Source organism: Falco naumanni, chromosome 3 (assembly GCF_017639655.2).
Source record: "Falco naumanni isolate bFalNau1 chromosome 3, bFalNau1.pat, whole genome shotgun sequence".
Taxonomy (NCBI): Eukaryota; Metazoa; Chordata; class Aves; order Falconiformes; family Falconidae; genus Falco; species Falco naumanni.
Window position 1 is genome coordinate 12,438,129 of NC_054056.1, and position 15,463 is coordinate 12,453,591.

The following is a 15,463-nucleotide window of genomic DNA, read 5'->3' on the forward strand; positions in this document are numbered from 1 at the left end:
TCCACTGGGCTTGGGAGAGATACTTAGATGCCTGTGGAAGACGGCCAACACCTGAAATGACACGTAGGATTAAGCAAGATAAAGAGCACTTTTGGATGGGAGAAATTTAGAGAATACTGCTTGCTAGCCCTCTGCAGTAGTTTGATATAAAGACCTAGTTTGTGGATTCCCTGCTTCTCTCCTGAGCGCTCCGTAGCCGAGCAGGTGTTCAAAATCTGATTTACGGACAGGCTGAGTGTCTAGAGCTACAAGAGAAACCAGAAACTGTGTAATGCATTCAGCATCTCTGAAACACGTGCTCAAAACAGGTTAGCTACAGGCAGCCACTAATGACTCATTTATTATCACACTAGAATTACTCATGGGATTTTTCCCCCCCCCTTCTCTCGCCACACCATTTAAGACAATCCTTGAGAGAGCTCAATTCTGCTGGCTGAGCGTTGCATGTATTCCCGTAATGGCAACGATTTACAGTGATTTCTCAGTCCTTTACATCTCCAGCTGAAGGGAGCAGCTCTCCACGCACACCAAGCCCTAATTTGACATTCTTTATAAAGCATACAGTCAATGCGAAAAAGCTCCGCTCCAGGCATAGTGTGCTTTTGTGAATGAACTCGGGCATGCCTCTGATGCAACGGCCTCCGAAATGTTTGCTGGTTCCCTGAGATAAGAGCACAACCAACCACCCTCAGGAATTTAATGCTTTTGAGAGTCAGACGAAGCCACAGAGGTGAAGAACAGCTTTTCATATTGCTGCTCCTGTGGGAATTGGGACAGAGGGAGAAAACATTTCATTGATCTCTCATCACCCACGAGTGATTCTTTTTCCCCAGACTCACACAGTAAAGGGGTGTGTGTGTGACTTCTGAAATCTCTCTGAAATGCCCTTGAGACAGGGCAGGGTAGAGGCATGGCACAATGCTGAAATGCAGAGCTGCTCCTTCCCTGATAAATGGTAAAAGGAAACCAGAAACCTGACCCAGGGGAGGTCTTGCCCTTGCCAACGTTACTTATTTAGACAATACTTACCAGCGGAGGCCTCAGCCAAGAGGAGATAAGCAGGCACCAGTTGCACGGAATTTGAGCCGTACACTTCGGTAGTGAAGCGCAGTGCATGTAAAGCTGCAGGTATCGCTTCTTTATGCTTCCCATCCAAAACAAACTCCTGGGCTGTGCTGGATGTGACATCAATGATGTATTTCTGCAGGGAAACACAGTAATGAGACAGACTGAACAAAGCGTAAGGTGAAATAAAACGCATGGTCTTTTTTACATTCAAGTTAGAAAACTATAAAACAGTGATTGTGATGTTGTTTGTGTCTGTAATTAACGGGTGGAAATTAGAGCTGTCATGTTAGAGCCTGGCTTTCGCTCCTACTTCTAGCAGGAACAGCTCTGGACATCCTCTTAGGTCATGCGGTGTCTTATGAGACGAAGAATCCTTTATGCCTACGAAAAAGGGCTAATAAGGCTGCAGCAATAAAAGCTGTGAAGCACAGAAAATGATCATCACAAGACCATAGAAAAGATTAGACAAAGGGGCTACGGTAGGGTTTTGCTGACGGTAATAACAGTGACTCATAGCAGGCAGCGGAGCGTATGGTTTGGCAAACTGGTGCCAGCATGGCACAGCTCCAGCTCTGGGAGACGCTGTCTGGAAGTGAGGAGAGAGCTCCTCACATGGTGCTGCAGCTTCCTCCCACCCTCTCCTGGCCAGTTTTGGGCCTCATATTTTTAGGCACGGAGTCTGGAAACCAGGTCAAAATCAGAACACCCGAACGCACGGCGTGACGCTTCTGTACAGCCAGCGCCTGCGCCGGATTCGGTGGCCAGGCAGCTTCTGCAGCATTTCTGTTTGGTGTCGGGATCCCTAATGTTTCCCGTGTGAAGTGTTGCTCCCTGCCTTTCGCTGCTCCTAGCAGGCCACACCACCTTTGGTCTTTTCACCCTTTGCAGCATCTGATTATCCACCAGCTCTGTAAACGTATCGTTTGAATGCCCGTTAGGAGCTCTGAGGCAACTGGAGATGCTGCGCGAGGTGTTGAGGGATGCCAGCGAAAAAGAGCCAGGATGCTTATTTATCTCTTTGCTTGCAGCCTAATGGTTGCCAACTCCCAACAATTCTGCGTCTGCTTTTCACACAAGGGAAAGCTGTCTGGAAAGAAATCCCGTTGCTGGCGTGCCTAGCAGTGCTGCCATGGGAAGTCAGTGAGGCGCTTGCTCTTTTGCTAGAAGGCACGGGCAGGCCTGTGCAGTGAGCGCCGGCAGAAAATACCATTTCACCTCTTTATTGCCTGCTGGTTTCCAGCTGTGGCTGAGGAGAGGGCAGAAAAAAACAAATTCCAGTGCTTTTGGTGGCCAGGTGTTGGCATTTTGCTGAGGTTAAGTGCTCAGAGAGAGGTAGGCCATGGGTGAAGGAACAGCTCAGGGATAGGAGCCTCAAGGACTTGCCTTGCGAGTGTTTCCTGGGGATCCTGGCAGAGATAAAAGGACATCCTTTCTGGATCAATGAGAGCTTCAGAGAACACACCTCAGAGTGATAGCTCCCTGCTAGAGCAAGGAGAACTAAGAGCTAGAAAACATAGCGCCCACCCCCCACTCTACTCCTGAGCTACCACATCTAGAGCGAAAAAGGCATGCATCAAACCCAAGCTGTGCTGGGGGAGCAGTGTCCAGGAGAAAGTCAGCACACGCTCAGGGCAAGGAGCAATAAAAGCAGTTATTTATCAGGCAGCTTTTTCTGTCCATGCTGCTCTGTCTCTGTTGCAACCGGCACCAGATTTGGTGCGTGGGTATCAAGCAGATTGTCATCTGGGGAGGTGCTGGAGATCAAGATAATTCATTTTTTACTCCTTGTCAATAGGATCATCGCTACTTCCCCCGATATAAGCTATCTCAAAACATCTGCAGTGAGGACAAGCTAAGGGTTAGGCTCTTGCACAGCTCCCAGGAGGAGAAGCAAGGGCAGGAGACAACAGAAGCCCTGCAGCACCGAATATTTAAGACTGCACAGTTACAAGCCTCGAGGGGATTGTTAGCTTTGGCCCTGCGCTGTTTTTCATCTTGCCAGTAGCCCCACGCCCCCAGACCTGCACGCTTTGGGCTTTTTCATGTGTGTTGCAATTACAGAGGTTTCTCTGAAGATGCCCCCACGCAGTTTTCCCCCAGTTGGGGTTTGAGGCGGCTGAGGACCCCAGCTCTGCTCCAGGTGGGAGCAGGGGGTTGGGAACACGGTTGGGGTTCGATGCCACGTTCATTTACTCAGTTGCAGGCACCAAAACCGATGGTGGCCTTGATGAAATGACGATTTAAAGAGGAAGGCAGGCTCCTCGTCAGTTTGAGTTGAAACCTGCAGTCGGACCGATGCCGGAGGACTGCTGTAGCTGGCTGAGGCATGGATCTTTTCCCATACCCAGGGGCTGCGGTAAGCTGACATCACGCAGGCAGGTGAGGCTATTCTACAAACAGAAACTTGGAGTTTTGTCAGCTTGGAGGTGCTGTCTGCAGGCAAGCCCCCGGCTACGTTGACAAAAGCAGATTTCTATCAACAAAGCTTTGGAGTGCAGACGAGGTATGAAACTCATAACCTCCTGGCTCTCAGCTTCACGCACCTTCCCTTAAGCCACGGGGCATTTTGACGTGCACAAGCTTTCCCGTGTCCTGACTGAGGCTCGAGCTGTGTGTTTTCTAAACAAACACCGTGCAGGAGTTTGTGAAGTACAGCAAAAACGTTCAAAAAATAATAAAGCTATGGGCAGACTTCGAGAAGGTGTTTTTTTTTCCCAGATCCTCATGAGACTACATAGCTTTCCCCTGAGCTGCAAAGGCCTTTTTTTTTTACAGCATTTCTGTTGTCTCCACGACTAGAAATGTGATAAAGCCAGCAAGCCAGGGCATTAAATAATCTCAGCCTCTCCATACCGCTCTTCCAATGCTGGTCAGACAGTCCAGGCCCAGCGCTGTCCACCATGTAGCCGGCTGTACAGAAAAGCAGGCTTCATTCGTGGGCTAGCAGCTGCGGTCTCACTGTGAAAGCGAACGGGTAACCAACATGACGTGTCAACTTCTTCACTCCTTTCTTAGGAAAGAAGGAAGACAAAGTGTCCCAGCAGACATTGTTCCCAGAACCTCTATTTAAATAATCAGGAGGCAAAGGTCAAAGAACAAATGTAACAGGGTTGTTAAAGATCCTATAAAAAAATCTCTACTTGGAAAAAAAAAATATCGGAATCTGCTCTCTGTGACTTAGCCCATGAAGTCATTCCAAGCCTTGGCTCAAGCTGCAGATCTGCAGTTGCCGTCTGCTAACCTAGGTGTGCCCTCCAATCAAGAGGAGTGACTCGCCCGTCTTCCTGCTCTTCTTCCCTGGAACCTAATGAAAGCAAATGATTAGTTTACAGCTAATCAAGGAGTACTTCCTTGGTCTAGCGGTCACGTGGACTTTTGTAATGTATATAGCACAATTTTAGCTGCTATAGATTCAAAGAGGTAATAATAGATGCTTTCACCATCTCTGTTCAATATTAGGTGAAGTTTCTTGGAAAAGCTTTAAGCAGTTAAGGATGCAAACCCCTGCCATCGCCCTCAGTAAAACCAATTTTAACTTTCTTTGGAGACTTTATAAAAGACCAACTCAAACCTAAAGTGGAGCAAAGGAGCTTTTGCATTTTTCCTGATGCTTCTGGGACATACTGTTCTAACACTCCTTCTTTGGACTTCGGTCAACAATTTTGTCTGTGATTTTCAAACAGATGAGATTTTCAAAACCAAACCAGGTTGCCAGTGCCCAGTTCCTACAGTCTAAAGGAATCTGCTGCCTAAAGCCTCCCACAAGCTTTCACCAAGCAGGACTTTTGCCTACGCCAGTTCCACCCCTTTTAGATTTTCTCTTTCTGGATGCTCCCAAGAAAGACCACAGCAACAAGCCAGTCACCAAAGCACTAGCACCTGGCCCAGAAACAACCTTAAAAATAATGTGTCATGTACAATCCAGAAGATTAATGATGTTCTCAGTGGCACTGCTTGATTGTTACGAGCTCGCTTGCAGCTGTCCTGTTGTTCTATTATTCTGTGATTAGGAGTTACGCAACGTAGAACGATGATTTATTTTTATGAGCAAGATTTTAAGTAGCAGATGCATTTGGGTGGGTTATTTTATTTTATCAACATTGTGGAAAAGCAGATCCTGCCACCCCATAAACAAAAAACCACCACCAACAACAAAAAAAAGCTGAAAACCACTTGGGCTAGAAAGGAGCTGCACATCTGCACCACCCACGAGGCCAAAAAGCAGAGATAAAAAGACTGTACTTTGTGGGAAAGGGTGTTTAAAGTTGGCCAGGTAAACAAAGGGAGGGGACGTTATTTCTTTGCCCCCCTGCTTTCAGAAAGGGGAATCCCTCTCATCAGCGAAGGATGAGGACAGCCCATAAGAAGCAAATACTCAGATGGATCCCAGTCCAACCAGGGAGGTGGACTAATTGACTGACAAGGCGGGAGATCCAGGATTGTCGCTGCCTGAGGAAGCTCAGGACTTCAAGTAAGGACCGCAAAAAAGGCAAGAGGCTCATAGAATCAGAGAGAGGATGCTCCCACTACCCTTATCACAGAGTTTTTGTTTAAAACGAACCTTAAAGCTCTGCAACTAAATAACAATCAACCAACAAGGTGCCCTCCCAACACTGTGTACATCAAAACATAGGAGGAAGAGATTGAGTTAAATTTCACTGGCAGCACTTTGAAGTGGTCCTTGTTTTTCTTGTACGTACCTGCCTCTTCACCAGCTGTTCCATGCCATGTTTTCTTTCTTTTTCAGAAAGGAGACAAGGGAGGGATGTACGGATTGGAATCAGCAGCTGGCATATTCGCTCATGGATACTAACCCAGTCAGCTTTTTGATGGTCTACATCACTAAGGAAGTAAGGGAAGAACGATATTTTTGTTTACTTGGAAGCAATGTAAGGAAAGATTATTGCCTATTGTGTGATCTGGACTTTCACTGCAGACTAAGTCAGCAGCCTTAGTCTGCTCACAGAGTATTAATACACACGCTTGATATTCCCAAGTGGGAACACAGCGCTGTCCTGCTCGGTCACCATGATTCTGTATGTTAAAACTTTATTTAAATCGCTCAAAGAATTCTTGCTACAGTTAGCTTGGAGCAAATGCCTGGCTTTCAGTACTGCAGTGCACAAAAAAACCCAAAACGAAGCCAAACAAACCCCACGTCATTGTGAAACCAATGAAACAGACAGCTAACATGTGACCTCAGTGAGGACCCTGTGTAAGTGAAGATATTTCTGCAGACACCTAGAAAGCTCGCTGCACTGCTCTCTCTTTGATGCAGGCACTGTTGGAAGCAAGGAGGAATGCTCCAGCTCCTGCTACCCTGCCTGCTGAGCTTTGTCCTGGGCCTTCCCCCAGGCTCCATCCTGGGCCTCACCTCTGCCTGCTGAGCTTTGCTTCAGGCCCCGTCCCTGCTACTTGGGCTTCATCCCTGCATCCTAAGCCTTGTCCTGGGGCTTGTCCCTGTGCCCGGAGCCTCATCCTGGGGCTAGTCCTTGCCTCTTGCCCTGTCCCTTGTGTCCCAGGGTTTGTACCTATCTCTCAGCCCTTGCCCTGTCCCCTAGGTCTGCCACTGGCTCCTGGGTGTCACTCTGAGCCTGTTCCTGCCTCCTGAGCCTTCTCCCCATGCTCTGAACCTTATCCTGGGCCTCCTCTGTGTCCTGAGCTTTGCCATGGGGCTAGTCTGTGCCTCCTGCTCTGCCCCAAGCCTGTTCCTGCCTCCTGGGCCTCACCCTGGGCCTTCTCCCCATGCCCTGAGCCTTGTCCTGTGCCTTATCCCTCTGCCCTGAGCCTCATCCTGGGCCTTCTCTGGGCATCCTGAGCTTTGCTGTGGGGCTAGTCCCTGCCTCTTGCACTGTCCCAGACCTGTTCCTGCCTCCTGGGCCTCACCCTGGGCTTTCTCCCCAAGCTCTGAGCCTGATCCAGGGCCTTCTCTGTGTGCCCTGAGCCTCATCAAGGTCCTTCTCTGTGTGCCTTGAGCCTTGTCCTGGGCTCTCCCTGCCTCTTGCTCTGCCCTGGGCCTGTTCCTGCCTTCTGGGCCTCATCCTGGGCTTTCTCCCTATGCCCTGAGCCTCATTGTGGGCATTCTCTGTGTATGCTGAGCTTTGCCGGGGGGCTAGCCCCTGCCTCTCGTCCTGTCCCAGGCCTATTCCTGTCTCCCGGTCCTTCTCCCTGTGCTCTGAGCCTTATTCTGGGCTTTCTCCCTGTCTCTTTCTCTGTCCCGGGGCTGTTCCTGCCTCCTGGGCTTCACCCTGGGCTTTCTCCCTAAGCTCTGAGCCTCATCCCGGGCCTTCTCTGTGTACCCCGGGCTTTGCCGTGGGGCTAGCCCCTGCCCCTCTCCTCGGGCCCCGCCGCCGGCGGGCTCTCACCAGTAGTACGTGAGGCGGCAGCGGGGGCAGCGGAGACGCGCAGCCGCCCCGCACAGTTCGCAACGCCCCGGCCCCTCCAGCGCCGCTCGGCAGCCGCGTTACCAAGGCGACGCTTCCGGCAGGGGGCGGGCGGGGCACTTCCGGCGGAAGGGGCGGGGCGGGGCGGGCATGGCGGCGGCGGCGGCGGGCGCGGAGGAAGCGGCGGCAGCGGCGGCGGAGGGGCGCGTGCGGGCCTGGGCGGCGGGGCAGGCGGCGCGCGGGCGGCGCGTGGCGCTGGTGACGTCGGGCGGCACGCAGGTGCCGCTGGAGGCGCGCGCCGTCCGCTTCCTGGAGAACTTCAGCAGCGGGAGGCGCGGGGCCGCCTCGGCCGAGCGGCTGGTACGGGCCGGTTACGGCGTCTGCTTCCTGCACCGGGCCCGCTCCGCCTTCCCCTGGGCCAGGGCGCTGCCCCCGCCCGGGCCCGCCCTGCTCGACGCCCTCCGCCTCACCCCTGGGCCGCCGCCCGGCGTGGCCGCTGACCCCGCCGCCCTGCCCGCCTTGCTGCCCGCCCTCCGGGATTACCGCCGCGCTACCGAGGCGGGGGCGCTGCTCGCCATCGAGTTCACCGGGCTGGGCGAGTACCTGGCGCTGCTGCGAGCCGCCGCCCGCGCCCTGGCGCCCTTCGGTACGGGCAGGGCCCCGGCGGGAGGGGGCGAGCGGCCCCGGGGCGTGTGTGTGGCGCCGGGGGGCCCAGGGGGTCTGTGTGTCCCCGGTGTGAGGGGAGGTGGGGGGGGTGTCGCCGCTGTGAGGGGACAAGGGGCCTCGGGCGGGGGTTGGTGTCCCTGGTGTGAGGAGGAACGGGGGCCCCCGGTGGAGGGGGCTGTGTCCCCCCGACGTGAGGGGACGAGGGTCCCCGGGGGCGTCTGTGTCCCGTCCGCGGCGTGAGAGGAGGGGGCTGGGGGTAGGTGGGTGGGTGTCCGCAGTGTGAGGGGGCCCGGGGGGTCTGTGTGTGTGTTCCCCCCGCAGTGTGAGGGGATGAGGGGGCGCGGGGGGTCTGTGTGTGTGTGTGTGTGTCCCCTCCCCCAGTGTGAGGGGATGAGGGGGGCTTGAGGGTCTGTGTGTGTGTGTCCCAGTGTGAGGGGACGAGGGGGCCCGGGGGTGTGTGTGTGTCATACCCCCCCCCCCCCCCCAGTGTGAGGGGACGAGGGGGCCCAAGAGGTGGGTGTCACTGGTGTGAGGGGACAAGGGGACCCGGAGGTGGTGTCCCTGGGGCGCAGGGGGCCTGTGGGGGCTGCAGCACCCTGCCATGGCAGTCTGCATGAGGCTCAGTGGGTGACAGTGTGTCTGAGGGGACCCTGGTGTGGGGGGTCAGCGCTGCCCTGCTCAGGACAGTGCCAGTAGGCAGTGGGGGGTCTCTCGGGGGGGGGGGGGGGGGGGGGCTGGGCTCCCCTCCTTAGTGTTGGGGCACAGCCCCACTGACTCTGCTCCCTCCCAGGGGTGGGGGGGCCAGGCTGTCGGAAGGCGCCAGTAGCAGTGGGTGACTGTGGTTGTATTTCTCATAGGCTCCAGCGTCATGTTTTACCTGGCTGCCGCCGTGTCGGATTTCTACATCCCGGCCTCGGAGATGCCCGAGCACAAGATCCAGTCCTCCGAGGGGCCCCTGCAGGTGAGGCCTGCCCCCGCCCCCTCCCCCTACCTTGCCTGTCCCAGCGTCCTGCCGGGGTTGCAGCTGCCAGGGGTGTGAATGTGAATGACTGTGAATAAGACCTGGGAAAGGTTGTAAAGCGATGGCTCGCTGGCCAAAAAAGCAGGAGTTTGCAGTGGGAATGGGAGGGTGAATTTTGACGGAGACAGAATCCTGTGGAAACGGTGGAATTGCATTGTTTTATTCTTCTCTTGCACCAAGGGGCAAGGATGAGAGGACGAGGCAGGATTGGTCCTGCTCTAGTTTGATTGACATTTATTTTTAGAATGGTATGAAGAGGGTAACTGGCAGACTTAAGCACCAAAAGTGAGTGGTGCAGCATCTTATCTGCAGACAGGAGAACAAAGCAGAGTTCATCGCTGCTTTATCTTTGAGAAACAGCAGTATTACAGTTTGGTTTCTGGTATGGCATGTGTTTATAGCCTGCCTGCGAGATTGCTTTCTATTTTCTTAGCCTTTTGCTTTGGAGCTGCTGTGCTTACAGCACGGAGGTGGGCACATGGCGCGTCACAGGTAGCTGAAGCGCTCTTAGGAACGGCTGCTGGAGTATTTGTGTTGCCTTCTCCTGGCTCGCGCCGATGACAGTCCAAAGCTGTAGCGCGTGCCTGGTGCCCAGGTGCCTTTCACCTATGGGAGCAGGTGGATTTCTGAGCTCCGTATATAGCAAATACCAAATTTATTTAGCTTAATTAGCTTCTAACAAGTCACTGGGCTTAGTTTTTTGTTAGCGTAGGGAAGATAAGGCAAAACCTGATTCCCAGTGACGGACCCAGAGGTTAGGAAGCTGGAGAACAGGGGCACCTACTTTCCCCCCCTTGCCATGCTTTGGCATATTTATGCCTCATGTGCCTTAACGAATTGAGAGAAAGAAGAGTTAAAATTTGGTAGGCTGCCTGGATTTTGGAGAACTGAAAACTTGGACCTCTGCAGATATAATTCTTTTTTTTTTATGTCTTTCTCTGCTTATGTTTATATTCCCAGAGTGGGTTTTAGCTCTTAAATAACAAAATGTTTATGCAGTTACTGTAGGCCTGCTTCATCACTTAAGAATGCCCTGCTTACTGTTAATACCACACTGATAATTTAATTTAGTTGTGCGCTGCATGCCAGTGAGATTTTAACCTTGTTTGGTGGGATCTAACCAAATACTGCCTTGGAAACATTTCCAGTGTAAATATGACATGAAGCAAAGCTGGAATTTCCTTCCCCCTCTCCCCCCATCTCTTACTAAAACCCATTATAATGTTTTTACTGAAACTTTTCTCTACTGTCTTTCCCAATTGTAGATCACAATGAAGATGGTGCCAAAAATGCTGTCTCCTCTCGTCAAAGAATGGGCCCCAGAGGCATTTGTTATTTCCTTTAAACTGGAGACCGATCCCTTGATCTTAATTGATAAATCACGGCAGGCTCTGGAGAAATACCGTCACCAGGTGGTGGTAGCAAATATCTTGGAGTCGCGGAGAACCTCTGTTATTATTGTAACCAAAGACTCACAGACTCCGTTATCTCTTTCTGATGAGGAAATAGCACAAGGCATGGAAATAGAGGAAAAGATAGTGAGCTATCTTCAGGGCCAACATACTGCATTTATAGAGAAGAAAGTCTGAGGACCAGCTCTGAATGAAACAAGTGAAATTGTGCTAGAGAGGGAGTGGAACTGGAGCAATTCTCTATCCCAGGTAAATAAAACAATCCTCAGTGGAACACTGTGAAAGGCTGCCGTCCAAAACAGTGTAACTTTTCTACAACTTGGTAAAGGTTATTGTTGCTTGCTTTGAAAAAAAAAATGCACACAGGTGAAAACATTTCAAAAGATGATATTTATTCTAGTGTCTAAAGGAGGAGAGGATATATTGCCTTATTTCTGTCCCGTGGGCTGGGAGAACCAGGAGGTGGAGAAATGGTATATATGTCTGTATATAAAAGATTTTATTGAATCTGCCTCTTCAAAGTTTCTTTTTGATGTGTTGGATGGATGGAACGGTGCTTTGCCGAAAATAAGACATTCTGGTTTTATGATTGGAGTGGAACAACAGAGCTGGCAATCGTCTGGTATTGAAAGTGGATGGTGAAACAAGTGTGGCTAAAGACGAAGGAGAATGAGGTGGTAACAACTTTGGAGAGCATCCGTTGCTCAGGGAGAGATCCAGTGGACCTACGTGTCAAGAACTCTGCTCAGAAACACAGTTCAAGAAATAGGTACTGTGGCAGTGTCCCTAAAGCAGCTGTTCCACCAAAGTTTTCCTTCCATCTGGGGTGTTGGTAGATGGCTGGGGAGAGTATAAAGGCAAGCAGACATGTGGCACAGAGCACAAGCGCGTGGCTTGAGGACAAGAAGTTGGAAAAAAGGAGTAGGCAGTGGGGGTGGAGGTGAAGGTGGATGGACTAGCAGTGATCAGCCTTGGGAGAACTGTCTCTTGGCTGTTTGGGTGGAGTTAGAGCTGGGACGTTCCTGGTTTTCTCTAAATCCTGCTTCTATATGATTACCAACTTCTAAGCATACATTCCTCATGCTTGCAAGAAGCGCAGCGTGCAACGTGTAAATGCGTGCCATGTGCAAATGTGTGCAATGTGTAAAACCTTAACTGCAGCTCTACCGCTGTCTGTTGTGTGCCTGTTTACATGTTTTCCTTGAAATAAATTCACTGGAAGTCTGTAAAGAAAGATGGTGATGCACAAGAATGCTATTCTCGTGCTTGATGCCTCTCCAGGGGTGGGACTGTGCTCGTATTTAAAGCCACTGAGCATTCAGGAAGGCAGCAGTGCTTTTGTAATGCCACTGATCACCTGAAAATCAGGTGTGCTCATAAAATTAGGAAAAAATGAAGGCAGAAGAGCAAGAAAAGAGCATGAGGTTGGGCTCAGTGGATCAGGAGGGAGCACTGAATGCTAAAGGACCGCCGATGTGCAGGGAAGGTGCTTAGTGATGGGTGAAACGGTCCGGATTAGTCAGGAGCGCAGAGATCCAGCTAGTAACTGAGCTGGGAGAAGGAACTAACAACTTCTACGTGGCCAGGACCGATATTTGCAGAAGGTGGAGAGAGAACCGCAGCACATCTACTGTCTGTAGATGTGGGAAGCACCTGTTGGAGACATGCAGCTAGGGAAGGAGATGATGGAACATCCTGCATGTGTGTTGTATGCGCTCGTGAGGTCCAAGAGCTGCCTGTCTTCATTTCCCAGTATGTGACTGGTGTGAACGTTGAGCCCTGCTGGTGTAGGGGCTTCCATAGTCTTTGGAGTCTGCGGAGTGAGCTGGAGTTTGTGGAGTGGGCTGGCAAAGACGGGAATATAAAAACTTGTGTAAATGGAACAGGAGTGTTGGGACGAGGGGAGGGAGAAGTGGAATGAAGGCTCTCTTTGGAGTATTCTGGACTTTCTCTGTAAGGTGGCTGTGCAGGAGAGAAATAATTTAAACGTTTCATGGGGAAGACTTGGGCATTGCCTGTCTTGGGCCCTGCAGGTGCCTCAAGGGGCTGCAGCACTCCTCTCGGGAGCATGGCTCTGGGCTTCCCTGTGTAACATCTGCCCCTCCTTCTTCAGGGTGGGTGTGAAGTCCAGGTTGGAGAGACTTCCAAAGCTCAGTCTAAGCCGCAGCTATCCCGATCCAGTGTCAGTGATGGTCCTGTTCCATGCCGGAGGTTGAACCGAGACCTTGAGAGCTCCCATCCCAACACCTCCAGCGCTGGCCGAGCCAGGGCACCAGCCCTTTTCCTTCAGGGATGCCGTTGTGGTACCATAAGTGGGAAGTAGCTCCTGCAGGCCCAGCACCATCGGTATGCCGCTTTCCAAGGATCCCAACCACCACTCAGCCGAAGGTCCTCGCTGCACACTGCCGTGTCCCTCATCTCTTCCTTTCTGGACCATCCCCTGGCACAGTGCTTTCATCTGCTCGGGCAGCTCTGCAGGACAAAGCCTCCTTTACTTTCTCCGGCTTGGTTGCTTCTGGGGAAGCCCTCCATCTCCCACAGCTTCCCATGGCGTTTGGAAGGAAATCGGGAAAACCCGTCAGCCCCTTTTTGCTGGCTCTTGGCACTGGCACAGTGTTCGGTAGGGCCTGGGCTTGTGCCGTGGGCCTGAGGCACTGGCCTGAAGGTGTGAGGTGTGGGTGGGGGCAGGGAAGCCCTAAATGCCACCGGTTTCGTGGCCTGGGGGGACACGCATTTTTTTCCCTCCTGCTCCTGTCCCGGTTTCATGGCCTGGGGGACACACGCATTTCTCCCTCCTGCTCCTGTCCCGGTGTGGTGTCCCGGAGGGGCGCTGGCTGCCCCGGCCCGGTGTCCACGTGTCCCGGAGGGGCGCTGGCTGCCCCCCTCCCCTGGTATCGCCGTGTCCCCGGGGGTGATGGCTGCCCTCCCCCCCGCGGTGTCCCCGAGGGGGCGCTGGGTGCTCCCGCCGCGCCGCCAGGGGGCGCGTGTGGCAGCGAGGCGGCGCGCGCCGTTGCCATGGCGCCGGCAGCGGGGCCCGGGCCCGCGCCGCATGGAGCCGCCCGCCGCCCCGCGGGGGGACGAGGGGTGCCCGGGGCCGCCGGGCCGCCGCTCCCCGCTCCTCTGGCTGCCCCCGCAGGCCGAGGGCCCGGTGCCGGCAGAGGCCGTGCGGCGCTGGCTGCGGGCCGAGGGCGCCGACCCCGCCGCCCCGGCCGAGGAGCAGCTGGGCCTGGCCTGGCGGCTGCTGTGGCAGGCCGAGGCACGGCTGGGCGAGCTGGAGCGGCGGCGGGCCCAGGAGATGAGAGACGTAAGGGGTCACCGTTAGCCCTTGGGTCTGTAGCCCCGGGCTTTTGGGGCCTTTCCCCCTCCTTTTGCAGCAGCAGGTTAACGGGTGTTCGCAGCTGCTGGCCACTTTCCTCAATGCCTGGCAGCATGCGGCCCAGCTCTGCACACCGGGGTGCTGGGAGCACCCAGTGAGCCCAGCATCTCCCACCGAGCCAGGCCCAGGCTCGGAGCCCCTGCATTCCTACCACCGCCCCCTCCCACCCCCCTCACCTTTCCATCACTCTTTAACATCCCCAGATGCCATGAGGACATGGTGTCCTACAAATCCTGCAAATCCAGGGGGATGGAGAGCTATTTGCGCCAACAACTCGCTGGCGAGGCCTTGCAAACACACTCAGGGATTGTGATGTTTTCTTTATTTCTAGGTGGAAAGCTATGTGGGTCACGTCCGTCACCTGTCGGAGGAACGGGATGCCATCACCACTGAATATGAAAAAGAAAACGAACATCTCAGGCTTGAGCTGACGCGGCTGCAGCTGCAGCAGGGTAATCCTTTCCCTCTGAAACACAGAGATGCCTTGACAGGTAGCGGCATCCAGGTCTTTAGCAGAGCTGCTGAAAGCTTTTTTGAAAGCAGAGCGGCGTTTCTCAGTGAGTTCTGTTAGAGCAGCGTGTGTGGTAAGGTTTGGGAGGTTGGCAGAAGCGTTAATGAAATATTACAACTGATTTGTAATTGCCTTGAAGGGTCTTGTCTGCTTTTACTGCATTTGTTCAGTGGATTGGGCGGTTTCTTGCTTCGTGTGGCTCTATTGTTGCACTAAGCGTCTTCCAGAGGCTGGTTGAAGAACAGAATTGATGGTGCTGTTTGTTTTCCAACTCTAAATTAGGGACTCCTCAGGTAACGGAATGTTGAACTGTGTTCTGGCTGATGCCAGGGAATTTGCCATTGGCTTTGGTTTAGTCAAAATCCACATTTTTTAAAACAATTCTGAAGGACAGTGGTATGTTTGTGACAGTGATTCAAAATTTGCCATGTGTGGTTATTTTAGTATAGTTTGGGTTTTTTTAAAACAAATTACTTCACTTACATTTCACTTCAAATAATTTGCTTTCCTCTCAAACCCTGAGGTTGCTTCCAGTAAAAGCAAATATATTTTGCTGGGATTAGTTCTTGATTTTCTTCCTAGTCTTCTGTTGTGGTTTGAGTACTGCTAATAGCACACTCTTATCATTAACTCCTCCTCTCATGGTGCATATTATCCTGGGTCTAAGGTAAAACTGGGAGTGCTAGCAACCTTTAACAGTTTTTTTTTTGTTATGCACACTTTATTTGGGGCAGCAGATACAGGAGTTTTGGGTGATTGATTGCAGTTTTGAGTCTCTGCTCAGCTGTGACCAGCCCGTGGGCTTCAGGGTTTCATCTGGTGGGGTGACTTTTCAAAGATAGGTGTGCTTAAGCACTGCCTGAAAGTCTGGTTCCTCAGGGCATGTAAAGCCATCATTTAGTGTTGAAAATGCTGACACGCCAGGGTTTAAACTACTCATGAGCCTTCGGGAGCATCACTGTGGCAGAAAACTTTATTACTGGGTCTTGTATCTTCCCCACAAGGTGGCAGACGAATGACAAAAAC

General features: G+C 52.6%; 3 protein-coding genes across 11 annotated transcripts in view; 2 read left to right on the plus strand and 1 right to left on the minus strand.

Annotated features, from left to right (window-relative positions):
* The window catches only part of ZMYND12 (zinc finger MYND-type containing 12), a gene marked incomplete at its 5' end in the record, with an annotated part of 7,770 nt that extends 245 nt beyond the window's left edge, over positions 1-7,525 (minus strand). Inside the window, 4 exons of the mRNA XM_040585688.1 lie at positions 2-51; positions 1,030-1,201; positions 5,769-5,910; positions 7,434-7,525. Coding sequence (XP_040441622.1) covers positions 2-51; positions 1,030-1,201; positions 5,769-5,910; positions 7,434-7,525 — 456 coding nt within the window. The remainder of the gene's footprint in view (position 1; positions 52-1,029; positions 1,202-5,768; positions 5,911-7,433) is intronic.
* A 71-nt stretch (positions 7,526-7,596) lies between these two features.
* On the plus strand, positions 7,597-11,113 carry PPCS (phosphopantothenoylcysteine synthetase). The gene is made up of 3 exons (XM_040587129.1): positions 7,597-8,097; positions 8,975-9,078; positions 10,404-11,113. Exons 1-3 carry the CDS (start codon positions 7,602-7,604, stop codon positions 10,725-10,727), a joined length of 924 nt encoding a protein of 307 aa, XP_040443063.1. The 5' UTR covers positions 7,597-7,601; the 3' UTR covers positions 10,728-11,113.
* A 1,950-nt stretch (positions 11,114-13,063) lies between these two features.
* Positions 13,064-15,463, plus strand: part of CCDC30 (coiled-coil domain containing 30) — a 36,732-nt gene continuing 34,332 nt past the window's right edge. For 8 of the 9 annotated variants that reach the window (XR_005826915.1, XM_040587124.1, XM_040587120.1 and 5 more), the window contains exons 1-2: positions 13,577-13,854; positions 14,258-14,378. Coding sequence is in view for 7 of the 9 variants with exons in the window: in XM_040587124.1 (XP_040443058.1) it covers positions 13,600-13,854; positions 14,258-14,378 (376 nt within the window). In the remaining 2 variants the exon portion in view is untranslated. Of the gene's footprint in view, positions 13,171-13,576; positions 13,855-14,257; positions 14,379-15,463 lie in introns of those variants that run through there. The other variant, XM_040587126.1, reaches the window with a different exon arrangement.